This window comes from Mobula birostris, chromosome 1 (assembly GCF_030028105.1).
Source record: "Mobula birostris isolate sMobBir1 chromosome 1, sMobBir1.hap1, whole genome shotgun sequence".
Classification (NCBI taxonomy): Eukaryota; Metazoa; Chordata; class Chondrichthyes; order Myliobatiformes; family Myliobatidae; genus Mobula; species Mobula birostris.
In genome coordinates this window covers 75,369,946-75,386,299 of record NC_092370.1, presented here as the reverse complement: position 1 = coordinate 75,386,299, position 16,354 = coordinate 75,369,946, and the positions used below count along the sequence as shown (strand labels likewise).

Below are 16,354 nucleotides of genomic sequence, written 5' to 3'. Positions count from 1 at the left end.
GCAGTAACCTGAATTTCAATTAAGTTCCTGCTTAGCTACAAACTCCAGCTCAGTTCAGAATGCATCTCAACTATATACACAGTATATCATACAATGCAACTACTATATACAGACATCTACAGCATAGTAAATATTAAATTGATCCATACAGGCCAAAAGATTCGATCACTGTGGAGGATTTCTTACTCTTGTGGGATAATGTCTTTCCTGATATGTTCAATCCCTCTCTTTGACAGATGAGACATGTGGCTGTGGAACAATCTCAGGTTCTGGGGCCTCCTCCATGGTGGTTGTAAGAGCTGACTCTGAGACTGCAGGAAATGGTTCTGAGAGCAGTAGCCAACTTTCTTCTCCAACAATTGACTCTGCTCTCCTCAACTAACTGATGTGTTAGCTCCAGATAATATCAGGTGCAATCTCCACTGTGTAGGAGAGTGGTCCAGCTCTGTCCTTAATTTTACTGAGTACTCACTTTTGATCAACTCTGTAGTCCCTCACCAGGTTTGCTTGTCCAGGAGTGAAACATCGAACCTCCTTGTTTGAGTCAATTTGTCTCAGCTGTTTGTTATGCATACTCCTTCTGAGATTGGGTTTGAGGAGATTCAAACGTGACTGTAAGAGATGATCCAGAAACAGCATAGCTGGTGAGTTGTTGGTTATGGAGTGTGTTGCATCATGATATGCAAGGAGGAAATTGGCAAGCTACTGGTTCAGTGTAGTGTAGTGTGTTCTGCTGACATTGCTCACAGTGCCTCCTTTAGACTCTGGATAACCCTTTCTGCCAAGCCATTTGTAGCTGGTTAATATGGTGCAGATGTAATTTGTCTTATTTTTAGGAATGACTGGAACCTTTCAATCTCAAACTGTGGTCCATTGTCACTGACTAAAAGTTCTAGAACACCAGTCCTTGTGAAAAGGCTTCTCAATAAATCAAAAGTGTGCAAGGTTGCGGTGGAGCTACTTTGTAGCTGCATCCACTACTACCAAAAAATTTCTGCCCATGAATGGTCCAGCAAAATGGACATGAATCCTCTGGCAGGGCAATGCAGGCCATTCCCAATGATTGAGAGGCACTGCTCTTGGCATCTTCTGGATTTGGTGACATCTCATACAGTGCGTGGCAAGCTGCTCAATCTGGTGATCTATCCCAGGCCACCAGACCAAGCTTTGAGCCAACACTTCCATTTTAACCACATCTAGATGACCAGCATGTAGCTCCTCCAACACTTTAGTTTGGATGGTACAGCTCTCCATCTCTACGTAAGGCAACCTCCATCAAGGACAAGTTCATCTTGGCACTTGTAAAAGTGGGGGAACTGGAACTTCTGCTGCACGTTCCAGCCATTTTGGGTGGCCATGTAGACCTGAGACAGTGTGGGGTCTTTTTTGGTTTTCCTTTGAAACATCTCTAGAGATGTTTCAAAGGAAAATAGAGAGACTTCCGATTTGCATTAGAGAGAATACATCAAGAGGAGTGTCTTTTTTTGTAATTTTTTCTGATATTTCCTTTTCCATCAGCATTTCCATGATTAGTCATCCTCTTGAATTCAATCTTATCATTGTGTCATCCAAGAAACAGAGCTCATCTCTGCACTTGTGCTGCTGTCATTAATGGAATACCCTTATGCGGACTGAAAATGGACAGTGGCTGATGATCAGTAACGAGGGTAAACACTCTCAAATACAGCTACTGGTTGAAATGTTTTACATCCCAAACCAGACTCAAGGCCTCTGTCACTCTGTGCATCATTTTTCTTTGCAGCAGTAAGGGAATGTGATGCAAACCTCAAGACAAGGCAACACAGGCAAGCTTCACTGGACAATGTGGATCGTAATGTGTGAGTACAGTGTCTGATATCACCATTTCCTTTACCTTTTTAAAGATGGCACTGGTGCACATTGGCAACTCTCTTGCTAAGTATGCCCGCAGAAAAGGAATCTCAGGATTGTTTGTGGTGACATGTATGTACTCTGATAATAAATTTTACTTTCAACTTTTTGAAAGCCATCTCACACTCGTTTGTCCATTGTCATTTCTTCTCAATCAGCAGTAACGAGTTCAAGGGGTGGAACACAGTGGCCAGGTTTGGCAGTTATAGTAATTAACAAATGCTAAAAAAGATCACAACTGTGATATGTCCTTTGGCCTTGTGGCATCCACCACTGCCTGAATTTTCTCAGCACACTTGTGTAATCCTTGTGTGACCATAGTAAGTGATGTTTGGTTTAAAGAATTAACACTAGTAGTGTCATGTTTTGAACTCATAATCTTCTAATCTGTTTAAAACTATTTTGAAATTTTGAAGATGTTCCTGTCATCTTTACCAGTAACAATGATGCCATCGAGGTAACACTGAGTGCCTGGGCAGCCTCCCAGAGTGCAGGTAGAGATGCTACTCCAAAAATAAGCCTATTACAGCGACAAAACCCTTTGTGAGGGTTTATGGTGAGGAACACTTTGGACTCTTTTTCCATCTCCATCTGAAGGAAGGCCTCAGCTAAGTCCACTTTGCTGAAGTGTTCTCCTCCAGAATCAGAATCAGGTTTATTTATCACCGAACAACACACATATAAGTTGCTAGTGAATGCAGCAGGCCAGGCAGCATCTATAGGGAGAGGTATAGTCGACGTTTCGGGCTGAGACCCTTCGAAACGTCGACTGTACCTCCTCCTATAGATGCTGCCTGGCCTGCTGTGTTTACCAGCAACTTTTATGCGTGTTGCTTTAAATTCCAGCATCTGCAGATTTCTTCGTGTTTGTGTTACTATCACTGACATGTGATGTGAAATTTGTTAACTTAGCAGCAGCAGTTCAATGCAATACATAATCTAGCCGAGAGAAAAAAATAATAAATAAAATAAAACATAATAAATAAACAAGTAAATCAATTATGTATATTGAATAGATTTTTTAAATGTGCAAAAACAGACATACTGTATATTTAAAAAAAGTGAGGTAGTGTCCAAAGCTTCAATGTTCATTTGGGAATCGGATGACAGAGGGGAAGAAGCTGTTCCTGAATTTTATATCCAGAAAGGTTTGCAAGGATATCGTCTATCGTGGGCAGAGGGTATTGATCTTTTTTCAGTACTGGGTTGATGGTAACCTTAAAATCACCACAAATCCTGACAGACCCATACTTCTTGACTACTTTGGAAACCTTGGAAAGAAATCCTTCAGCCTTCATGCAATCTAGTTCACTGGCTACTTTATTACAGATAATATAAAAAACCAGATAGCTTTGCAAAACTTGGGTGTGGGATTTTCATTTAGTATTATTTTACCCTTGATATGTTTGGATTTTCCAATCTCATTCTCATCATCAATGTTATGTTTTGTCATTGTGACGGGACTCTCAATTACCCCTATTAACTGTGCTTTTGAAAAGAGAGAGAGAGAGAGAGAGTTATTTAACACCGACTTGTTTGTAAAAGAGAAAGAAAGACGAAGACTAACTGTTGGACTGTCACTTTAAGGCACTGGAAGTAACTTTGGATTTCTACTGAGTTGGAGTTGGAGACAGCAACGAGCAGCTCGTAAGTTGCTATGGTGACCGAAGGCAGTGTTATTTAATGGACACTCGATGTTATGATTTTTGGCAGGTTGTTGATACTTTCTTCAAGGATTTTTGCCTGCTTGCATTTCTTTCACAGAGAGAGGAAGGAGTTATTTGAATGAAAGGTGGTACCCAGTACGGTGAGATAAATAGAAGGCCAGATAATAGACCTCAGACACATGTTTGGACACTGAATGAGCATTGTTGAGCCTGCAGAAAAAGTGGGTTTTGGAGGATCAATCAGGCGGATCGATCCATCGCTCTTGCAGTGGAAAGGGGAAAAGGGTTGACTGGTGGGGAGTTGTCCATGTGTCCACCCTCGCCTGGGGGATAGCTCCACTACAGAAAACTGGTCCCCTTTGTTAAAATCACAGTCGGTAACTTTGAAAGGATTTCGAAGGACAACGAGAAGATCGACAGCGTCAGCTCACCTGAAGACTCAAATCTCTCCCTCTCTCTCTCTCCATCACTACTTAACTCAATACCACAAACTGTTAAGTTTATTAGTTCATAGCAATACTGGACTCCAAAGTGTTTTCCATCTCTGCTGATTCTTTATTCCCGTCATGGGGTTCATGACAAATATCAAAACATTAAACGAGTTCAAAGGCAGACATGGGAATCTGAAAATGTGGGACTAACTTTGTGTTTACTTTAAGCAAGTTGGAAGAATGATGATGTATGTATGTATTTATATGATAATCAAACAATATATTTCAAGATTATTCAAAGCTTACTGGAATATTAAATACACTATATTATTTTGTAAAATGAACAGAGCAATGGCAGATGGACTTTAATTTTAATAAGTACAAAGTGACATACTTTATGAGGATTAAAAAGGTAAGACATACACAAGAAATGGAAGGTCCTGATGGAATATCACGGAATGGGAACTCAAGTGAATGAGTCCAAGGATCCCTGAAAGTTGCAGCACCAATAGGCAAAGTAGTGGAGAAGACATTTGGAATACTTGGCTTCAATACTGTGTGTGTAGAATATAAGAATGGTGAGTATATGGTACAACTTGGAAAAACATTGATCAAGCTACAGCTGGAGCACTGTGTGCAGTTCTTGTAGCCACACTTAGGGAGAATGTGATTAAACTGGAGAAAGTGCAGAGCACAATTATCAAGATATTGTGTGGGATGGAGTGTTTCACTTAAAGTATGATGGACTGGAGGAACCACTTCTTCTTATAGGAATTGAGGGGGAAAATTGATGGAACTGTACAAACCAATGGAAGACATAGGAAGATAATAGGAAACTTTTCTGATTGCACAGGTATCTAAAATAGAAGGCATAAATCTAGGGTGGGGGAGGAGATTTCAAGAGGATCTGAGGAAGTATTTTTTCTCTCATGTGTGGGTTAGAATATGGGGTGCACTGCCTGACGGGGTGGCGGAGGCAGAGGGTCTTACAACATTTCATCAGTCAGGGCATTGAGTATAGGAGTAGGGACATAACCTTGCAGTTGTACAAGTAGATGGAGTACTGTGTACAGTTTTAGTCACCATAAGAATCAGAATCAGGTTTATTATCATTGATATAAGTGGTGAAACTTGTTGTTTTGTGGCAGCAGTGCAGTGTTACAATATAAGTAAATAAATAAATAGTGCAAAAGTGGATAGCAAGTTAGTGTTCATGAGTTCATGGACCGTTCAGAAATCTGATGGCAGAAGGGAGAAGCTGTTCCTAAAACATTGAGTGTGAGTCTTCAAATTCCTGAAGAAGCTGGCTAAGTCTTCAACCCTCTGAAGTCTCTTATGATCCTATGCATTGGCACCTTCATACCAGATGGTGATACAACCAGTCAGAAGGCTCTCCATAGTACATCTGTAGAAATTTGCTTGGTGACATCTCAAATTCCTAATAAAATATGCCACTAGCATGCCTTTGTTGTGATTACATCAACATGTTAGGCTCAGGATAGATCTGAGATGTAAATGCAGAGGAGCTGGAAATCGAATACCCTTTCCACCACTAACCCCTCAATGAGGTTTGGAGAATTGGTGCACGTTCACCCAACTTCCCTTCCTGAAGTCTACAATCAATTCTTTGGTCTTGCTGATGTTGAGTGCATAGTTGTTATTGCAACATCATTGAACCAGACTTTCTCATTCACCTTGACACCATCTTGTCAAATTTATAAATGATATTTGGAGGGGGAGTAAGAAAAAATATATTTATACATATATAAATAATGCCATTCCATCATGGCTGATTTATTATCCCTCAACACCATTCTCTGCCTTCTCCCAGCAACCTCTGATTCCCTGATTAATCAAGAACCTATCAACCTCCACCTTAAATATATCGATTGAGTTGGCCTGCACAGCCATCTGTGACAATGAATTCCACCGATTAAGAACCCTCTGGCTAAAGAAAATTTTCCTCACCTCTGTTCTAAATGGACGTCCCTGAATTTTGAGGCTGTGCCCTCTGATAGCAATTTGGTCCTAGAAATTTTAGAGGAAACTTCAGCAAAACCAGGGCTGTTACTAATTTCCAGCGAATGAGTCACACGGGCAGTTCTAAAACTATTTACGTTCTTAGATCAAGGTGGATGCTAGATGTGATTGACAGAGGAATACCCTAATACATCCTCTCTCGCTGGTGGTGTCAGCACACTCAAACACAGCGAGGATGGAGGCGGGAGCTGTCGACCCTCTGGAATTTCCGAGTGACACGTCAAATCGGGAGGGGGCGGGCCCCAGCTGAGCTCAGCCAATGAGAAGCCAGGTTTCGTTTGAATGACAGTTGTCCGCCTCCCGCTTATAAAACCCGGGGCGAGGCGGGACCGAACCGATTGTCGTACAGTCCCCGGTTTGGCAGTGGTCATGAGGGTTCTGAGTATCACCGGCGCCGCACTACTGCTGGCGGCGCTACGGCTTCCCGAGGGTTCGGTGAGTGGCGCTGGCGGGCGAGTTAGCCCAGATGTCGAAACCTGGTTGTTCGGACAGAGTACGGGAGGTGTGGAAGTGGTCCAGCGGTGGTTTGTCAGGAGTTGCCTTCTGGTGGGAGAGCGACAGCGCCTGTCGCCACTTTAGGCCGGTGTCAACGGACTGCGACTGTAGGGAGGCGCGCCGAATAGAACTTACAGAATTTTGGGTATTATGGTGCAGCCGTTATCGGCGAGCGTGACGTTGGCCACACCTCCTCAGGCGATCCACGCAGTCGATTGGCGGGGCTCCACGTGACTCGTCCTTTAACCGCCTCGTCCGATCGCCCGCTCGGCCCGTGCGCCTGCGCAGTCCCAGTCTAAAGTTCATGGGCGTTCTCGTGACCACTGAATGAGTAGTACTCAATGCAGGTCAAATAGCAGGAAAAATGCTGGAAGTTTACTCTTTTGTGCGCATGTTTTCATGAATAATTAGCTTTTTTTTGATAAACATAAACGAAATGTTGGAGGAACTCAGCAGGTCCGACTGCATCTATGATGAGAACAGAGGACGTATTAAGCCGATACCAGGGGTTGACTGTTTATTTCCATCCACAGCTGTTGCCTGACCTGCTCAGTTCCTCCAGTATTTTTTTCGCTCAAGGTGTCCAGCATCTGCAGAATCTGTAGTGTCTTTGTTTTGGATAAAGTTTTTAAAATGTTAAACCAATTTGTGCCATGCGCAGCTGTTTGGAATGAGATCATATGTGAAAACAACCAGTCAGCAAAAACGATTTCTGTATTCAGCCTGGGATGACTACTGTTATTGTGTTGCTCTGATGGTGTTCTGTGGGTCACAATATCTTGCAAAATGCATTTGAAGCCCAAGCAGTGTCTGGCGAGATATCCGATTAGTGTAATGTCCAGCACCTCCCATAACTGCAATATTTTTTCTTACTATTGTCTCTTAACTGAGTGTGAATTTTCAAATATTAAAAAGGATCTGTTTCCACTGTCCTTTCTTGCTGTGCAATCAATTTCTACAAATTGTGTCCTTGCCAATAATCCTTGAATGTGATTAATATCTTGGGTGGAAATAATTTGAGTTTTAATCATACTGCATATGTTTCTTCCCCTTCCCAAAATATCTAATCCTGAGGAATGGTTCTGGTTTGGTGAGTGTTAGGCAGCATTAATAACATTGCTAATCCATTCTCTATTTCTTGCCATTCTGCATTGTTGTTTGGATGAGAACAGAATGAACAATGCTTTTCTAGTGACGCTAGTATGCTTTCTTTTCTTTGGATTACAGCAGCCTATCAATTCAGAAACCGTTTCCTTCTGCATCAGATTTCTGAATGGTCCATGAATTCTACCTTGTTATTCCTTTGTACTATTTATTACTTTTTAATTTGTAACAATTCTGTCTGAGTACTGCTGTCTTGATACATATTTCAAGTCATTATGTTGGTGACAGTAAATCTAATTTGTATTTTTTTTCCTCATTGTCTTAAGGAATTTTTACATATTGTGTATTTTATTTACTAGTTATTACCTGTCCCCTGTCATACCCCTCATATCAATTCCAAATCTACCCAGTTCAGGCTCTTGTACCCTCAGATTCCTTGGATTAGATTAAAAGTCAAAACTTAACCTTGCCCCTAGTAACAAAGTGAACAAGATCAAATTTCAAAAGCCACGGTTTCTTGCAGAGGTCATTGTACAAATAAAGTATTGGATTAAAAACTCTGGTCATGCAGCATCTTTTGACTGGGGCTGCCTGACTGAAGTTTTTGAAAGTGGGGCTCTGTAGTTTTGGACCTGAAATGTTAATTGACTGAATTTTATCAAATGATGTAAAATTCAGTCAATCTCACTGTTTCCTAGAGACAACTTGGAGCAAAGTTACTGATCTTTTACTGTTAAACGGGCCATTGGAAACCTAGCACTTTGCCTCAATGTGCAGTTATCAGGAATTATCCTCTTGATACTAATTTCATTTGCCCAGAAAGAAGTTCCTCGTGTAACACCTCTGATCTTCTCTTTTTGTAGTGTCCAATATTTTGTATTTGGGATCATGTGCAGCTTCCAATAATGTTCTTGGATGATGCAGTCGACAGTCTACGATCGCAAGAGCCAGTGCTTTATAACTATAGTGCTGATGTCATCTCAGTGACAGCAATAACTTGCCTTTTTGCCTTTGACTTGTTCAGTGACCTCGGTAGGAAACCACAGCTGTTGAAATTTAATCTTATCACTGTTATTCAGGGCCAAGTGAATTCTTACAGTTGGTCAAATGATTCCCTATTTGGAAGGTGGTGGTTTTGTGTGTTTAAATGAGTTGACCAAGATGCCCTATCAAGCTTGTCACTTTTTCCAGCATGTAGCCCATACCTTTCAAAACCTTTTCAATCCACATACCTGTCCCACTGTCATTCTAGCTAGCTCCATGGTCATTAGCCTCCTTGGCATCAAGGATATCTTCAAAAGGTGATGCCTCAAAGGCAAGCATCTATCATTAAGAGCCCCACATCACCTAGAGTATGCTTTCTTCTCGTTGCTACCATCAGAGAGGTGGCACAGGAGCCTGAAGGCACACAACATTTTAGGAACAGCTTCTTATTGTAACTTATAGATTTTTAACAAGTATTGTAATGCACTGCTGCTGTAAAACAACAAATTTTACAATATATGCCAGTGATATTAAACCTGATTCCACATACAGTTGCAAGAAAGTTTGTGAATCCTTTGCAATTATCTAGTTATCAGCATTAATTACTCATAAAATGTGGTCTGATCTTCATCTAAGTCACAATAATAGATAAACACAATCTGCCTAAACTAATAAAGCACAAACAATTGTACTACTACTAATCAATGCTAAGTATACCATTTAAATAAATCGGTCTAAATTCAAAAAAAAGTATGGGGACCTCTGGGGGTAATGCCTTGTACAAAAGTTATTTGGAATTGGGTGTTCCGGTCAATGAGATGAGATTGGAGCTGTGTTTTGTAGAGGTGCTTTACTCATTTTTTAAAAAAAATAGGGCAAAGTCAGGTTATTGACAAAGCCTGCTTAAGAAAGATCTGTTTAAGTGTACCATACCTTGATCAAAACAACTTTCAGAGGACCTTAGAAGAATTGTAGAGATGCATGAAGCTGGAAAAGGCTACAAAAGCATTTTCGAAGACCTGAGTGTTCATCAATCCATAGTAAGAGAAATTGTCTACAAATGGAAGAAATTCAGTACTCTCCCAACGATCACATGAAGAGTGCAATGTGCAATGCTGAAGGAGGTGAAAAAGAACCCAAGGGTAACACCTCTAGAAATCGCTAGAACTTGCTAAGGTCTCTGTTCGTGTGTCCACTGTGAGAAAACCACTGAACAAAAACGGTGTTCATGGAAGGACAGCATGGAGGAAACAACTGCTCTCCAAAATAACATTGCTAAATGTCTCAAGTTTGCCAAAGACCACCTGGATGTTCCACAACAGTTCTGGGACAATGTTCTGTGGACAGATGAGACAAAAGTTGAACTTTTTGGGAGAAATGCACATTGCTTTGTTTGGAGGAAAAAGAGCACTGCACACCACCACCAAAACCTCATCCCAGCTGTGAAGCACGGTGAAGAGACACAAGGTTTGGGGCTGCTTTGCTGTCTCTGGGCCTGGACAGCTTGCAATCTTTGAAGGAACAATGAATTCAAAATTGTATCAAGACATTTTACAGGAGAGTATCATGGTACTGGTCCACTACCTGAAGCTTAATAGAAGACAAGACAATGATCTGAAACACGAGTAAATCAACAGCAGAATGGTTTAAAAAGAAGAGAGTTTGTGTTTTGGAATGGCTAAGTCAAAGTCGAGACCTTAACCCAATTGAGGTGTTGTGGGATGACCTGAAGAGGGCTGTTCATGCAAGGTATCCCAGAAATGTAGGTGAACTGGAATGGTTTTGTACGGAGGAATGGCCTAAAGCTCCTCCTGGCCATTGTGCAAGTCTGACCAGCAGCTACAAGAAACGTTTGGAGGTTATTGCTGCTAAAGCAGGTTCTACCAGTTATTAAATACGAGGGTTCACATACTTTTTCCTGCCTGGACTGTGAATGATTAAACAATGTGTTCAATAAAGATATGAAAAGTACAATTGTTTGTGTTATTAATTTAGGCAGATTGTGTTTGTCTATTATCGTGACTTGGATGAAAAGCAGACCACATTTTACGAGTAATTAATGCAGAAAACCAGGTAGTTGCAAGTGGTTCTTCAAAGTTTCTTGCAACTGTACATATCACCCTTGTATATTTAAAGAAAAAGTTGCCCCTCAGTTTGATTTGTCTTTCTTGTGCAAAGCAGCTCTGTTATTGTCAGTGCTCTAAGTTAAGATATTGAACCAGACAGATGTGGATGTATGACAATATACAGTGACTACAATGAAATTGTGTCTCATTCTTTCAGTACTGTTTCAAAGATATCCTGTATTAGATTGTTAATGTTTTCCTTGGCCCATATACTTGAGAGAATAGAATAGCCTATTTTGCCAGAAGACAACCCACCACTTTGCTTGTCAGTTCCTGTCAACTTCACTATCTGTCCAGATTCCCTTTTGACTGCATCTGAAACCTTCCATATGGTCAGGTCTTATATACTCTTCCTCATGAGAAACTGATGCTTGTGAGCCTGGGCACAGTGAAGGAAGTGAGAACTGAGGAATTTGTTGTTCTCTAAGGGCAGTTGAATATTTTAAAACGGAGAACTGCACCTCACCTGGACTTTTTAAAAATTGGTAATCACAAGTATTTAACTATTTGTCATTATAACTTTCCCTCAGGTATTGGCGCAAAATGCAACATGTGTTTGGTATGGAGAATGCGGCACAGATGAAACAACTCATAAGAGGTACAACTGCAAATATGATGGCCCTCCAAAACCACTGCCAAAAGAAGGATATGGAATAGTTCAAGTAAGTGCTTGGCCTGTTGTTCAACTTTAGCATGGCAATTATAAACCTGCTCTGGACGCTTCTAGATCAAACACTAAATGTGCAGATGTTTTTAATAATTTAGCTAAAAGAAACATCTTTTAATATTTTAAATTTCATTGAAAACATTTTGTAGAAAATCAGTATGTCTGGCAGATTAACTTTTTCCTGGGTGTTGACCTGCCCATTTATGTTGGACTCTCCTATCATATGACATATCCAGAATGATGATATTGCTATCATATTTCAATTAGCATTGTGCCCTTTTGATCATTGTCGATTTAATCACCTACATGGCTCATGGTCTGGCAATTTTGGGACTTTAAAGTTCTTAGCTGTTCATTTTGCTTCCGATTTCATTTGAATCCTTGGACTGTTTCATTAGTCTATCTTTAGATGCTGTTTGAAAGTTTCCTTTCTGGCCATCAAACCTATACCAACTCACAGCAATCCCATTAATCCTCCATTTATTTTCCCCATAACTTATTCTCCCCACGTGCCCACACTTCCCTGCTTGCCCCCAAATTCTGAATTGCCTAAATACGAAGGGCAAGTTACAGTACTGAATTAACCTATCTACTCGTGGAAGGAAAAGAGTGCCTGGGGGAAAACGGGTCATAAGGAGCCTGTGCAAGCTCCACACAGACAACATTGAAAGATGAGACTGAATCCAGGTTCACAGGAGTTGAGACAGCAATTTTGCCAGCTCTGCTACTGTTGCCTAAACACTGGTTTATAACATTTCTGATGTGTTATGAGACCCCTCTACATTTCAATGGTCTTTGGGACCAAAGCCTCAAGTGTCATGTGGAAGTCTTTAAAGACCAGCTGGTTCTGACCTCTTGGGGTGGGGGGAGGGCGCAAATAAAGATGACAGTTTTTGGGAATCTTGAATATCAAGAGATATTGTAAATTTAGTTAAAGAAAAGAAGCATAACATTTGGGAAACTGAAATAGGGACGTTGTGCAACATAAGGAATTCGGAAAGAAATTGAAATAAGGAACTTGGGCTAAAAGTGCCATTAAATATCCTTGGCAAATAATTACTTATTACTAAGCCCATTCCCCCTACAGTGGCATAGGCTATTGACAGTAGCTTGCCAGTGTGCTTTGTCCTGGGCCAGTCTTTTAAGTTGTCCCCAGGTGTAGCTATCCTTGGTATATCCTTCCCCTCCTAGGGATGAGGTTTTTAGAGCTTCTGTTGGTGTTTCTATAGCTCTAGGCTTCTTATGGGATGGAGTTGCTAGTCCCATGCCTAATCCTCACTTTTGGGACTGTCCGTGGCAGAGTTTTGGCAAAGTGTTAATATGAATACCAAGGAATTCTGTATGTTCATATTAGTACAAGGTGGGTCCACTTGATGGCAACGGAGCGAGTTTGTATATGGTATGGAGCCAGAGCAGCACAGTAACAGAGTGGTTAGCACAACGCTTTACCGTCCAGGTGACCCAGGTTCAACTCCCACCGCTACCTGTAAGGAGTTTGTACGTTCTCCCTGTGACCGTGTGGGTTTCCTCCAGGTGCTCTGGCTTCCTCCCACAGTCCCACCAGTTGGTAGGTTAATTGGTCATTGTAAATTGCCCCATGATTAGGCTAGGGTTATCGGATTGCTGGGCAGTGTGACTTGAAGGGCTGAAAGAGCCTATTCCATGCTCGATCTCAATAAATTAAAAAAGTGGGTGAAGTAATTAAAGAATACTTTGCATTGGTATTCACCAAAGAGAAGGACATTAATGGTGCCATCAGAGAGTGGTATATTCATGTTTTGGGGCATATAATATTGAGATGATGGGTCTCAAAATATTAAAATAGATAATGATTTGATGGAATCTTTTGTAAGTTGACAATTGTTCAGATCTAAGTATTGTTTTGTAAAATTGGATTCCAGCAGTTTTGAAACTTCAGTATTTGAATATGCAATTTTCTTTTACTTCAAAGCTAAAATCAGTTCCTTAACTTGTCTGTGTGGAGTATATAGATACCTGAATGTACTTTTGTGTCTTGCAGGAATTGTGTCCAAATTATTTCTACGGGAATGTTAGCCTCTGCTGTGATATTCAACAACTGCACACCCTTAAAGATAATATGCAGCTGCCCCTTCAGTTCTTGTCCAGGTACCCTTGTTTTGTTCTGTAATTCAGACAAATTTCATTTCTGAGACAGCCTCTGGAATTACCAGTGAGTCTTCTCTCTGCACTAGTTTGTGGTATCTCTGAATATTTGAGCATTGTGTTCACCTTTAGAAAGGATTTACTAAGACCATGTCTTATGAGTAAAGCTTGAGAGAGCTAGGGTTTTTCTCTTTGGAGTGAAGGATAGAGATGGACAAGATGAAAAGTAGACATTCATAGACTTTCCCCAAAGCTGAAATGACTAATACGAGGGGCATAATTTTAATTTGCTTGGAGGGATGTATAGCAGGGGGGATGGGGGGGATGATGTCAAAGATGAGATTTTTTAGAATGGTGGTGCATGGAATGTGCTGCCAGGGTTGGTGGTAGAAGCAGATACATTAGGGACTTGTAAAAGACTCTTAGATGAGCACGTGGATGAAACAAAAATGGAGGGCTCTTTGGGAGGGAAGGGTTAGATTAATCTTGGGATAGGTCAGTAGGTTGGTGCAACATTGTGAGCCAAAGGGCCTGTACTGTTCTATGTTGTGTAGCCCATGTCCAGAACTTTGCATCTGTACTTCAGAAAGGATGTATAGTTTTGGTCAAAGGATTGAACAGCACAAGTTACAGAAACTAGATTTTTCACTGTCTGAATATGGAAGGTTGAAATGCTTGAAGTATTTAGTTTGATTTGATAGTCCAGAAGGTGAAACCTTTGTCAAGCTAGCCTATTCAAAGGTGCTTTTTAATTCCACATCCCATTCCCATTCTGACATGTCTATCCACGGCCTCCTCTACTGTAAAGGTGAAGCCACACTCAGATTGAAGGAGTAACACCTTATATTCCGTCTGGGTAGCCTCCAACCTGATGGCATGAACATTGACTTCTCTAACTTCCGCTAATGCCCCACCTTCCCCTCGTAGCCCATCCTCTGGGTTTTCTTCCCCCCCCCCTTTCCTTCTCCCCGGACCTCCTGTCCCATGATCCTCTCATATCCCCTTTGCCAATCACCTGTCCAGCTCTTGGCTCCATCCCTCCCCCTCTTGTCTTCTCCTATTATTTTGGATCTCCCCCTCCCCCTCCCACTTTCAAATCTCTTACTAACTCTTCCTTCAGTTAGTCCTGACGAAGGGTCTCGGCCTGAAACGTCGACTGCACCTCTTCCTAGAGATGCTGCCTGGCCTGCTGCGTTCACCAGCAACTTTGATGTGTGTTGCTAGAATGCATTTGGGTTGATTTGCCGCAGATCAAACTGGAAGGGTATAGCTTCCTTTTCCAATATCTAATGACAGTTGCTCAACAGATTTTGCATTGCTGCACAGTTTGTACCAGGCTGGATTGAATGTATTTGGGGAGGATATCTGTCATTTGGAGCACTTGTTTCAGGATATATAACAGTCCTTACCTTTATGTTGCAGGTGTCCCTCTTGTTTTCACAACTTTATGACCTTTTATTGTGAACTAACTTGCAGTCCTGTTCAGAGTCTGTTTCTCAATGCCACCAAGTTTGAGCAATATATTCACAATCAAACTAGCATCACAGAGGTGGAATACTACATTGGATCAAGCTTTGCAAATGGTGAGAAGTTTTTGATGCAATGCCTGTTACTTGTCAAATGCTGGGTAGAAACATGGCATGAATTAATTATGGATGACTGAAAAATGGAAGGCGTTGTGGGAGGGAAGGATTAGATTGATCTTGGAGTAAGTTAGAAGATCAGCACAGCATTGTGGCCAAAGGGCCTGTACTGTGCTGTACTATTCGATGTTCTATTATGGTCAAAAATTCAAGCCCCTTGATCTTCAGGTTAATATCAGTAATCTCCTTTTGCTAACAAGTAGTTCCAAAATGTAACTCCACATTTATCCAGCATACCTGTTCACTCTTGTGGGATCTCCATTTCTTTTGGGAACGTCAGTAGTATGCACAGCTGTGTGCTCGTTGCATCAGTGAGCCAGGGGAGTTTAACTTGAATTGTTGAGATTGTGTTAAACATTGCCTAACTGCAGGCTAAAGTTCATCATGCTTATCTACACACGAACCTGTTAGTGGGGTAGGTGAGAAATAGCATGTAATACTCTGCTACTCTGGGGTGGTTATTGCCCTGTTCCTAGAGCAGAGGTTCCCAACCCTTTTTGCACGCGGACCATTTATTATAGGCAATATTCTTGCGTACCGGCCGACCTTGGTGGGGGGGGGGGGGGGGGGTAGGGTTGCCAACGGACAAGAGTAGCAGTCAAATATATTGTGTTTACCCCGAGAAAGACTACCATGACCATGAAACCTTGCACGGGCACCTGTGTGCGCATGCATGTACATGCCAATTTTTTTTCTACAAATTGTTTTTGGCGATTCTGTTGGGGGGTTGGGGGTGGTGTTAAGAACGACCGGAATATAGGTGATAAGTGGCTAATACACTCAATTTCGTTTCTAAAAAGGTTTATCTAATGAATTTAATATTAAACACACAGCGCATATTTTCCTCACATGAATATAGTGATAAGTCAATTATCAGGGGAGGACAGGGGAGCTTGAAGTAAGTGTTGAATGAAGTGGTAGAGGCAGGTTTGATATTATCATTTTAAAAAAAAAAAAAAAATTGGATAGGTATATGGACAGGAAGGGAATGGAGGGTTATGGGCTGAGTGCAGGTCGATGGGACTAGGTGACAGTAGCATTCGGCACGGACTAGAAAGGCTGAGGTGGCCTGTTTCAGTGCTGTAATTGTTATATGGTTATATAAGTCACTTATAAGTCAATAGCATCATAACATTTTAAGTAACGTTTGGATATTAAACACACAGCACATATTTTCCCCGTA

At 41.3% G+C, this 16,354-nt stretch overlaps 2 protein-coding genes across 2 annotated transcripts in view; both read left to right on the top strand.

The window, feature by feature from the left end:
- LOC140197410 (uncharacterized) overlaps positions 1-16,354 on the top strand; it is a 305,553-nt gene that overhangs the window by 118,362 nt on the left and 170,837 nt on the right. The window lies entirely within an intron of this gene.
- The window catches only part of npc1 (Niemann-Pick disease, type C1), a 40,676-nt gene continuing 30,665 nt past the window's right edge, over positions 6,344-16,354 (top strand). Inside the window, exons 1-4 of the mRNA XM_072257320.1 lie at positions 6,344-6,463; positions 11,268-11,399; positions 13,425-13,531; positions 14,951-15,111. Of these exons, the coding sequence (XP_072113421.1) occupies positions 6,398-6,463; positions 11,268-11,399; positions 13,425-13,531; positions 14,951-15,111 (466 nt within the window). The 5' untranslated portion in view covers positions 6,344-6,397. The remainder of the gene's footprint in view (positions 6,464-11,267; positions 11,400-13,424; positions 13,532-14,950; positions 15,112-16,354) is intronic.